The following is a 12,280-nucleotide window of genomic DNA, read 5'->3' as shown; positions in this document are numbered from 1 at the left end:
CTGCGTGGCACATTTTCTCACAAGTAAAGCTAAATTATTTATTTTCCATTTTATTATTCAATTTAATTATTTATTACGTAAATATTAAATATTTATTGTAATAATATTTTTATGTAATAAAATTCAAATGACTATTATTTTTATTTATATTCAACTTTGGTTTTATGAATAATTAAATTAAATTATATTAGTCCTTTTATTTTACAAATGTTAATTTTTACAGTGTTAAAACCTTTCATATGTAATGTTAAAATATCATTTAGTTAACAGTTAAAGTTTATTTGCTGTTAAAATTTTTACACATCTCCAATATATTAATTAAAGCACTTGATTAGTAATAGTTAAGTTTGGTAATGCCCTAAAAAGAGTGCAGTATAAAATGAGCTAATGTTTTTATAAAGAAAAAAGTTTTAGCAACCATAAATACTGGATTTTTTTTTATATGTATGTAATTTTAATTTTATAGAATCCTTTATTTTGAGTTTATAAGATTGCAACAAACACTTTAGCCTAGATAACTATTTTACCTTTCTCCAACTAAAAAAAGTTTTGAACATTTTGCTGCTAAATTAATTAATACGGCACTTCCAAAAAATTGGACAAATTTTAATGATTATTATTATATCGAAATAAATTTATAATTTTATTTGTAATTAGTATTAATTATAATAATAAACTATATTTTACGAGACTTTCAAAAAATTTGATCACATTGATTATTTTCTAGCAAAAATTTGGCATTATAAAACTTACCTGTATTCTCCAAAGAAAAAAAAACAAAGCATCATATATTGGTTTATACGTTTGGAACAATTGGCTAAATACCGATAAGTCAAGCTATAAATGACTTGTTATTATTTAACGGGAGATATTAAAATTTTACAAAATGTTACTAATGAATGAAATGTATAAAGAAAGATACATTTTAGGACTGAAAATTGAAGCATCGGAATTAAAAAGGTCACTGTGATAAAATGCTGTGTAAAGGGAAGCTGTATAGCAAAATATGTAACCATTCCGGTACCGATAATGTCAAATTCTCTGATGGCTCAAAGGAGGCTTTTACTTCCTTCAATATTAAAAAAATTACAAAAATATTTTAAATAACGCTTTAGTTAAGTGTTTGCCAATATAGTAAATAAATTAAAAATATGGACTATATATTTTTTATAAATATTTGCCGAATAAATATATATATATAATTTAAATAGCGATCTTACTGCGCTTCCGAAAAAAAATAATTTTTGATATTTGATTATTAAGACAAATGTTTGTACAAATGATATTTCAACCACGGTTTTTAAAGTTTTATTTTATAAATCTGTGTGTTTATTCTACAGATTACATTAAACTAAATTCATTTTGTCATAGCTTGGTTAATCCTTTTATAGCAAAATTAACAAGCCAAATTTGTATAGCACTATATCTAATTTGAAGCACTTCTGTGGTATACAATAGCACTAAAATTAAAGTAATGTATTAGTATATATCGATCCATAAAAATTTCAGACTACCTATTGAACGGAAATAAAATCAAATCGTACTAAGCTGCATGTTCAAGTTAGACTATATAAAGTAATATATTGCTTTTATTTTCGATTTATTTTATTTATTTGGTTGGCTTATAGCAGTGAAACAATTTCAATTAATTTTTTTATTTTTCATCAAATTAAAAGAGTTCTTTAAATATTATAACGTGTGATTTATTAATTATTATGAAGGAAACCTGATACTTATTGAAACACATATATGCATGCTTCATTTGCTTATCTTGTGTTTTCATTTATTTGTCTAAGCATAACCACATAATGATAATTTTTAATGATAAGCAGTTAATCCAACAGATACAAACCAACAATTACTTTGGACTCACGACAGTACAAATTGTTCCCACAGGCAACGAAAACCACTTCGAATTGTACGTGTCAATTATGTGGAAGAATGAGTAAAATTAAGAAATGCGAAACTGTTACGAAAGATATTTTCACATAAAAAAATTTTCCCAATAGTTTAAAAAATAGTTTGAAAAACAAACAGTAAAATAGTTTACCATATATACAAGTATTCTTAAATTATATGTATGTTATGTCGTATATGTAGAGTCTCTTACCAACAGTTATGAGTATTGTAAAATGATATAAAATTTAAAGAAAAAACGTTTTGAATAATTTTATTATTATTAATATCAAAATTATTAATAAAATATATATATATAAGTAATAAAAAAAATAAGATAACTTAGCTCTTGTTAAAGAACAAATTTATTTAATTTTTGTGAGTAAATCTCTTACTATGTTATTACGAAATTATGAGAGAACACATATGTGGGCATAACAGAAACTTAACTAAATTCATGTTATTAAAAAATGTATCTAAAAATGCATCGAAATGTATTAACATATTTTAGTATTTATTTTTTTTTAAAATTTATTAATTAAAAGTTGATCACACACTAACAGAAATGTAAACATAAAATCGCATTAGCGCATGGGGTATGGGATTATGACTCTGGTGTATTCACAACATATTTTGTTGCCCGTGGCTTTTATGTACATATACGCAATGATTATAACATAAAATTAAAATATAAGCACCTGTTCATAACAGGTTGGGCATAGCTTTTCTGTTAACATACAGTAACGTTTCAGTTCATTTGTCAACAAGTAAATTTCTCTGTATTAATTATGCTACTGGAAATCCATTTAAATTTTTTTTTTATTTTAAGTGGAATGGTAAAAAATTGTTTTTAGTAATACTACTTTTTTTAATCAAGTTTATATTTTTGTTCAATATCAATATTCTAAAAGAAATTAAACAATGTTAAAGAAAAGTGTTAAACAAAAGTAGAAAAGTTACGATTAGAATCCATCGCTCCATGATGGATTAAAATTATAACCTATAACACCAAATAAATATGTTTATTTGTCCATGTTTAGTTCTTTATAGTTATTCAAATTCAAATATGATGTTAACGGTAACAACTTCAATATAAAGTGAATTCACTCTTCTAAAGTGAACAGAGTGGTAAATTTCATCTCAACAGTAGTTATAATAAGTTTGAGCTAAGTCAGTTTCATTACAGGCAACAAAGTGGGTCAAGACACCTAAGCAAATCCCTAGGACCACATAAATAAAACTCAAACATTGAATGTGACTATTCCCTCGCTTAATCAATTTTGTAAATTTATAATAATATAATTTGGTTTGGCTCAGGATTTATAAATTCAAAGTGATTTTCATCTCTTAATAAATGCATTGATATTAAATATTATAATAAGATTTTGAAATTATTCTGGGGACCAATTGGACCAGAGCACTGGGACTATTTATTATATTTGCTGTTTACTAACCGAGCTAAACGGAGCAGAAAATATTCAGATCTTCGAAAATGGGTTAGTATATTCCACATTAGCATTTTTTAGTATCAAACGGGGATGAAAACTCCCGTCTCAGTACTCTACTCCTTGTCCAGATCAAAGAAGCCTTCTCCGTGCAGCCTTTTCCCGTATACAAACGACATTCTTTCACCTCAGACAGAGATATTCTGTGCAGATGACTGCGTGGACTATATAGATTCATCAAATAACTCATTATTATTAACCGCTTTATTTGGCAGCGACTTGTCACTTCACCCTGGTGAATCTCGAATGGCTGATAATATTATATTAGACACTTAGTTATGGCTCAACTGATTCCATAATTAGTTAATAATAATAATGAAGAGGAACTGCAACTAAGAAGTGCAACTAATAATGATTCATAATATATAGTTGTATAAATTATGGTTAAACATATGTTTGCAAGATTTCGTATCTCGTACGAAACAACATTAACATTAATCTGAGCCAAAGTCGTTGTTTAAATTAAAATGCTTAAGAATTGTTAAGTTAAAAAATGCGATCACTTTTAATAAGACTGTATTTCTGTAGTCAATAAGAATTCATATTTGCATTTAAAGTCATACGTTGCTATAAGATTTCTACAATCGAATTTTATCATCAATTAAAAAATGTGCAGTAGAATGCATTTTAATATAGAATATTGACATTAGATCAATTTTTCCAAACATTTATTATTATTATTTTTAGGGGATGCGGCACTTCGACCGTTGGGATTATTGTGCCCCTTCTAGGTTTAGAGTAGCTCTCTAAGCACTGTTGCTTCAATAAAAAGCTCTATAGAACTTTTACTACTTTACAGAGTTTTATTGCCTCTTCCGTGAGAACATATATTCCCACGAGCCTGTCCTGTATGTGCATTAGCGTAGGGCATTTTAACAGCACATGAATCTACAATTTGCAACCGGAAGTATACCCAGTCTTGTAAGGTGGTATTTTAGTTTAAAGTGCCCTGTTAGGATTCTTGTGTTGATTTTAAGTTTTTCTTTTGATAGGTTCATATAATCCTGGTTCATACAAATATATAATATGTGTATAATATATATTTCTGAACATATTATTCCGTTAAACAGCTCTGAACCATTTATTTTCTATTAAAACTTCTTCTTATTAGTTATTAAACATATATATTAGTTCTAAATAATATTTGCTTGAACATAAATCTCAAGCAAATAAAAAAGAATTATAATAGACACTAAAGATCAATTACGACTTGATTATGTCGGTAATAATTATAAATTAAATAAAACCAATAATTTTTATTTTATTTATTGACATAATGCTTAAGCTTAAATCAATAATCTTAAATAATAACAAACAATTGACATTAATTTCCTTTTAATAGGATTAATACGGGTATTAAGTTTAAATAAATCATCTGCAGAAATCGTGCGTCGTGCATAAATCCTTTAAGAAGTAAATCTTTTGTAGTTATTTACGCCACTTCATAAATCAAAGCGCTGTATATTTATTTAAATATATTTCATATAAAACAAGCAAAAACGCATTATTCACTTAAAGAGAAGAAGTGCAACTAATAATTTAATGCAGATAAAATCAGTTGAAACCAGAGTTGTGAGTATTTCCTTTAAATGCATTAACACAATTCAGCTGAGTCTTTATTTATTCTAGGTTATGTTTTATTTATTAAATGCTTTTAGTTAAAAGTATTAAAATGCTAGCTAATGTTCTTCTTGAATTACTTTTAATTTTAATTTACTTGAATAAACTCTTCATATACTCTAATGTATACTTAATTGCGATAAGAAAGGAGCACTTAATAAATTTGCAGTTATCAACATTTAAGTTATTCATCTGATCAGTTTTGTAGACTGAAAAGTAAGTAGTTTTATGCTGCACTTAAAATATGACCATATACGATAGTACTTATTCTCGATCTCTTGAAAAGATTTTATCTTTAAAACGGTTTAAAATTTCACATTATTTTATTTGCCGTACTATTAGTTTTAATTAAAACCGTACCATGGACGTAGTTTAATTACAATAAACCTTCAATTTTTATTTTTATTTTATTTACTAAGAAAATAAAGTTATATCTGCAAGTCACTGCATAATAGTTGCGATATTTTCTTCTTAATTAATTCGTAAAAATATTTATAAATTATAAAGAATTTATCAAACTAAGTTAATATTTAACTGCATTTAGAATATTATTTCAATATATTATAAAATATATAATACATTATATATAATATAAAATTTCCATTATTTCAATTTCTAATTTCCATATATAATATAAAACGGTCCATTCAAATAACATAGTATAGTTTATCGTTAATTGAACATCCTTGAATTTGATGTCATATTGTTACTGTACCTAAATAGGGTCGCAAATTACGCTAAATCAAAATTGATTTTTTATAATATATAAATATATATTATAAAGTATATTCACAAAGTATTCATCTAGTCCGTGCGAATCGTGAAGTTACATTAGCATGACTTTCTCAGTATTACGGTCGTAGATTTAGGTTCTATACATAAGAAAGAATGCATGCAACAAATAATGCCTACAAACAGAATAGTATTAAAATTTAACAATTAAAAATATATATATGAATAATTAATTCAATTATTTTCCAGTTGGTTTATGTTTTCGTTCTAATATAAACATAGCAAGTGAATTCTCCAGGAAAATATGCTAACATAAAAGTCAAGTCAAGGCTTTGGGTCAGTTGGTTAAGATGCACTGACTCTGACCTTCAAATTCGGCAGGACGAATTCGATTCGTGGTACTTGCAGTCTGAAAAAATTATTTATGAATAATTAAATACAAAATTATTTCCAAGACGACTGATGATGGGTATTTGACATTAATTAATTAAAATTAAAAAAAAATTAAAATTAAAATTAATTAAAATAATATAAAAATAATTTTTGTTATTGTAGTTCACCACTTTTCGAAAAACCTTATTATATTTTAGCTAAATTTTAGCTAAATGCATACGTGTTAAAAGTAAAAGGGCTTATTTTACTCTACACGGTTGCGTTTAGAACGACGGAGACTGTGATGACGCAGAGCATACCTTATTTTCTTTAATATATGTCTTTCAATAATTAACCAATAAATCTCGAGAAAATAATGAAAAAGATGAGAAAGTACCCAGAGAACGATAGAGTCATCTGTAATTCACGTCCTCAATGTGAAGAAATTACAGATAAGATGCGGATGTAGCCACAAAAAAAGCAAAAACACGTTGAAAAAGTGAAAGTCTGGACATAGATCATAAATCAAAAGAGTATGGCTTACAATGTCAATAGAAAAGAGACCCTCCCTGAAGTAATTGAAAAGCGGTTCTAGGAGAAATAAATCTGAATACTGCACATTAACATACCACACCGGCTATGAATCCGGCTATGAAAATGCATAAAACATTCCATCACAAAAAAATGGGGGTTTAGGTATTTGTTAATTGATATTAATTAAACTAAAATTAAATTAAAATTGATAACATTTTATTTTCTATTGAAACATAATAACGTAAAACTCTAAATTCAGCACTGACTGTGTAATTAAAATAAAGGGGCCTACTTATTTAGCCTACTTACTTATTAATTACTTACTTCTTAATTAATTATCGTTAATTAAACTAAAATTGAGCAGATTTTGATTTTCATGAAAAAATGATAAATTCTATGAAATGCTTACCTTATAATTGTGCTATTATCTACTGTAATACCTTAATAATGTTGCTGATTTTTTTCTGATTTTTTTCTTTTGTTATATATCAAAATCTTATATGGCATAAAATATTTTTCTGAATGTGCAATTATTTATACTCGTATGTATATACATTTTTCTGTAGTAAACCTTTCGTTGTAGATAAGAAATGAGAATTTCTTATTGAAAGTTTTTGAGCATTAATTGAAATTATTTTTTGTTCATTAGTTTACAGTTGTAGCAAATAAAATAGTTACACAATAAAGGATCTACCGCCGCTGCTTCTTACAAGCTATAAAAACATAAACCTTACAACTTTATTAGCTTATTGTCCCGTCCAAGGAGAATACATTTGTTCAACACTAATTGTCAGCAGCCAGGAAAAAACATTTTCATGAAACGTTGAAAATGTTGAAGCTCAAATCGCAAACAGAGGCGACAGAGGCGATATAAAATAAGAATAAAATTAGCAGAAAAAAGAATATTTTTATGAAAGCTAACGTTTTAAACCAGCTTAAACCGTTTCAAATACAAGACTTGACTGGAAGAATTCTACGCAAATTCTGGTAATAACTTTCAGCATGGATAACAGTAACAACCACAACAAAATGCGCATTGCGAATAAATAAGATCAGTGGAACTGGTGTCTACTGTTACAAACATCATCAATGTTCCTATACTTGGCATGCGGCATGGTGTATGCGGCATACTACATGCGGCATGTGGCAAATGGTATATGGCAAGTTGCATGCAACATTTATTTAATTGATCTTACAGATCGGCGCATGCAGAGAGGAAAAATAAGTAAAGATTGCAAGCGCAACAAGTCAAGTGGCTTAAGTAACGTTAATATTGCATGCATCTCCTGCTCCACATGTGGTAGTGTAAATTCGTGGTCAATTCCAGGGTCGAAGGAAATATATAACTCAAAAGCAAATATTGCATTGCAATTCAAAACTGTGCTCCTATTCTTATTTGTTCAATAATTTAACTTAATGCAATAATCTATAAAAATTTGCCGACTCCAAATTCTTTACCAGAAGCGGACTCATTTCTTGTTGAGCAATATTCATTTTCATCACACATACAACAGCATTTCATATAGAAAGAATCTTGATTATTAACTTTATTAACTTACCTATTTCTTTCAGATGTCACTTATTCATTACTTCACATTCATAGCGGGAATACTTGACATAATGTCTACAAAATACTATCCAAATGACAAGTAGAAATATTACAAATGTCTCTTGATCTCTGCTTAATCGGTAATAGTTGTTTCTAAAGGGATTTTTTCAAATTAACAATAACAATTAGTCAAAAAATATATTTATGTAGTTAACAGGAAAAACATTATTAGAGAGGTCCCATAGTTGACTGATAATAAATAAGCTGATATACAATTGTGGAATATACATTAGGAGAGAATTTATTTGTATAAGGTTACATGTATTCATGCGGATATATCTTCTAATCTCAACACGTTATTACTGAGCTACACTCAGCCATGTCATTGAAAATTACCTCAAAAAAGGAAAAAAATGTAAAACGTTCTGTGGATAATATTTGAATATATCGTAATTGTCTCCTAATTCTGAAATCCAAACAATTTATTAAAAGTAAAAATTTGATTGTAATCTCAATCGCAAGGGTGTTTTGTTAACGTTATCTTTTGGTATCATAAAATGGAGGAATATCTATAAAAAGCCACAAAAATTTAGTCTAATTTGAATTCTCACTATAAGATATTTACTAATCAAATAAATAGATATTGATATAATTCAAAAATAATACGTTTAAAGCTGTACTTAAAAAATATATATAACACTTTTGAAGTGTGGATTTTGATTTAATAGAGTTGTAAGCATCTTTACTGCTTTTTTCTGTCATCTGATTCACACTGGGTAAATATAGTAGTTTAAAACACCACCCCGTTTTGTTTAAAATACTTCAGGACGGATACCAGCAAATTCTTCCTCCGTCGCTTGAATTCTCTTAAACAGAGTCAAGTGACCATCTATTCTTAAAGAAGTTAATTGGTGTCTTTTTATTGAAAGTGAAAATATTTCATTTGAAATAATTGCTGTAACATAAATGAATAGTTCTAATAAACCCCCAAAAAAATGAGACATAAAATATATTCAAATAAGAATTTTTTTAAATTATTTCTGAAAATATAGCGATTGTAACAGCTTACATTAATTGTATTAATCCTATTGATATAGGATGATTTAAGAGGAAAAATATAATACTTGAAATAAGTATTTAAGATAAAATTAATATAGATAAAAAAATATAGGCGTTTGTATCCGCCTGACTCCACTTCGATCTACTTTAAATTTTCTTCTTAAAACGATTCGAATCGATTGCAACTAAAAAAAAAAAGTCGGTGAATTGAAATCCATCTTGAAGGTGACAATATAAATTAATATTAATTAAAGATTTTTTATTGATTTCTTTATTCCAGGGCTTCAAACTGGAATTTTTTCCGTTCCGATTTTATTGGTTTTTTCAGTTTTCGGTTCAATTCCGGTTCGAAGCCCTGATTTAATTATCTCGATAATTATAAATTGAAATTTTTTCATTATTCTTAATTCTTTATATTGTATATTGCATATAACAATCTCAAGTAAATTGTTGTATACTATAAAGTACTCTAGAAATCCATGTTATGCACCCACCGCAACAAAATGTTAACATTTAAGAATCAATTCAACTATGAGTACTACAAGTGAATATTTTGTGGTAAGATGTCGTTGTGACTTCTACTTGTCTCATTAGATTTGCATTTTTGACTCTACGAAATGATAGTTTACTTGGATGAGAATCTGAACACAATGTCAAAAAGTAAATGCATTCCATTAAGCCATGCGCGCATGCTCATTAATCTTAAACGCCATCGCCTAACCTTACATTGCATATACAGTTAAGTTATACAATATACGATTTTGTACAAGTGTATGGATCTCTTTTACAATCTTCAAGAAATGCAAAATGTCTTGCCTACGAAGCCAATAATGCTGACATTGACTGGCAGCGACATTTGTACGCCGATCGTTCTTGATTATCTTTGATTTCGGTTAAAAGCAAACTAGATCAGTTCAAATCAATAAACAAAATATGCATGTATTGATCAATATATACAAAAAAAAAAATATCAGATAAATTCTACAAAAATATATTTAGAGGATAAAGTTAAGCTAATACTAGCATAATCTTTGCATGCACCAGCAACTTCAGCATTCCTAAAAAAAGTTGACGATCGTTGAGTAAAATAAGCGTAGATGATCGATACCAGATGCAATTTTAGTTCAACATAATATGTATAATATTTTATTCAAGCATAAATTTAATATTGATTTCATTTGATTAGATATATATTATATATATAAATATTATTAATTTATAACATCAACTATGGCATTAATCTATTAATCTCTAATGCCAGTATCAAGCATGTTTCTGTATCGATGTTTTTATTTCACTAAAGGTAATTTAAATAAATTTCGAACTAGTTTCTCTTAATTACTTTTCTCATTTAAAATAAAATCTTATAATAATTAAAATTTAGATTGCATATATTTTCTAAGTTTTTATGTATTTTGACTCTCCAATATTTTACTTCAACTGCGTTTAATGTGACGAAAAATTTATTTCACTCAATCAAACGAGGTAATGTGCTTACCTGAAACTGGATTAAAGCTTGCTTGTTAAGTCTCCTGATAGTCGCCGGCCCAAGATGAGGTTATGCAAAGCCTTTATTCCTATACTGCTGCTGAGTGCGTAGGCTTTCGTATTGTAACTCCACTTACACTCTCTTATCAACTGCTTTAAATCTGTAACATTTCTCTGCCAGTGCTGTTAACAACATAAACTCTGTAAATTTAACCTACACATGAACATGTCACTTGAGATAAGATTTGTCATTTGCAACTCATGATGTTGCATAAAATTTAAGAATTAGGTTTGTATGTAACATTAAAGAAAAAATGCACGCATATTTAAATTGTGTAAGGTGCGTCAGTTAAGTATTTTATTAAAAAATTATCCAGATTGCGATATTGCCAATATGAAAATGTGTGGCACTTTATGTGAAATTTTGATATTTAAGAAGGCCATACATAAGATACGGATTTTATAACTGTACTAACAGCACTATGTGAAAATGTTTGAAAAATTTAATACAGAAAGTTAAGCATTTACAAAAAGATGTTATTAAGATGTTCTTTGTAAATATGGTACACAAGTAAGTTTTTAGACAATAGGTATGTTGTACGAACTACTCGTAGTAAAACTCAAGTAAAACACAAGTAAAGTACAAACTGAGAACGTAACAATAATAAAGTCCAAATTACGCTCTTTACATAGATTTTCATGGAACAGCTTTGTGTAAAATCTGGTGAGAACACCAGTGCCGCGCAAATATATAGGTAATACAAAAATTTAAATTCAAATCAAAATAGCTGATTCACACATTATACAAATTTTCCTTGAAATAAAGTAGTAAACGAGTAAAGACGAGTACAGTCTGTGTAGCATTTTCAATATTCAATATTTCAGACATGCTTATGGATAGAAAGACCGAAACATTCCATATTGGAAATTTAAGAAGTAATCAGGCTACTAGATTTTCCAAATAAAGATCTTCTAAAACTTGTCCCCTTTTCAACAGTGTAGGAGGGGTTGTGGCACTTACAATTTTATATATATAGAAATATAGTAATAAAACGGCATCCATGCACTACTTGGAAAGAAGATAAGGCTGTGTCACCACTAGAACCAACCCACCACATCTAATTTAATATTTAGAATCATAAACCTTTGGAAAAACTGGTTGGAGATGACTAATTTAGTGAAGGTAAAGATTACAGAGATCACGTACTTGATTAAGAAAACTATGAGTCAAGAGTAAAGTACTAGAAGAAGAATACAATACAGATGCTATTTTATTCTAATTCCATTTTTTGTTTACTAAAAATTCTTAATTTAAATTTACTTACTCTTTTTACAAAAGTCTGAAAGATGTTAGACTAACATTTCTTTAGCAGCCAGCTGAATTGGTGTACCTACTTCAAATATGTAATCACTAACCTAGTACTTAGGATTGAAACAATGGTATATAAAACAAAATACTATCGTCTTTTTTAGGACACTAGACAATAGAATGTCAAGGGGCCATGCTAGTACTACCGATATTCTC

At 27.8% G+C, this 12,280-nt stretch overlaps 1 protein-coding gene across 1 annotated transcript in view; it reads right to left on the bottom strand.

Annotated features, from left to right (window-relative positions):
- The window catches only part of LOC119674045 (probable cytochrome P450 9f2), a 10,423-nt gene extending 2,145 nt beyond the window's left edge, over window positions 1-8,278 (bottom strand). Inside the window, exon 1 of the mRNA XM_038085167.1 lies at window positions 8,250-8,278. Within this exon, the coding sequence (XP_037941095.1) occupies window positions 8,250-8,278 (29 nt within the window). The remainder of the gene's footprint in view (window positions 1-8,249) is intronic.
- Between the last annotated feature and the right edge of the window lie 4,002 nt (window positions 8,279-12,280).

The sequence above is a fragment of the Teleopsis dalmanni genome, chromosome 2 (genome assembly GCF_002237135.1).
Source record: "Teleopsis dalmanni isolate 2A chromosome 2, ASM223713v2, whole genome shotgun sequence".
NCBI classification, from domain to species: domain Eukaryota; kingdom Metazoa; phylum Arthropoda; class Insecta; order Diptera; family Diopsidae; genus Teleopsis; species Teleopsis dalmanni.
Note: the sequence above shows the minus strand (reverse complement) of the source record. Positions and strands in the feature narration are given on the sequence as shown.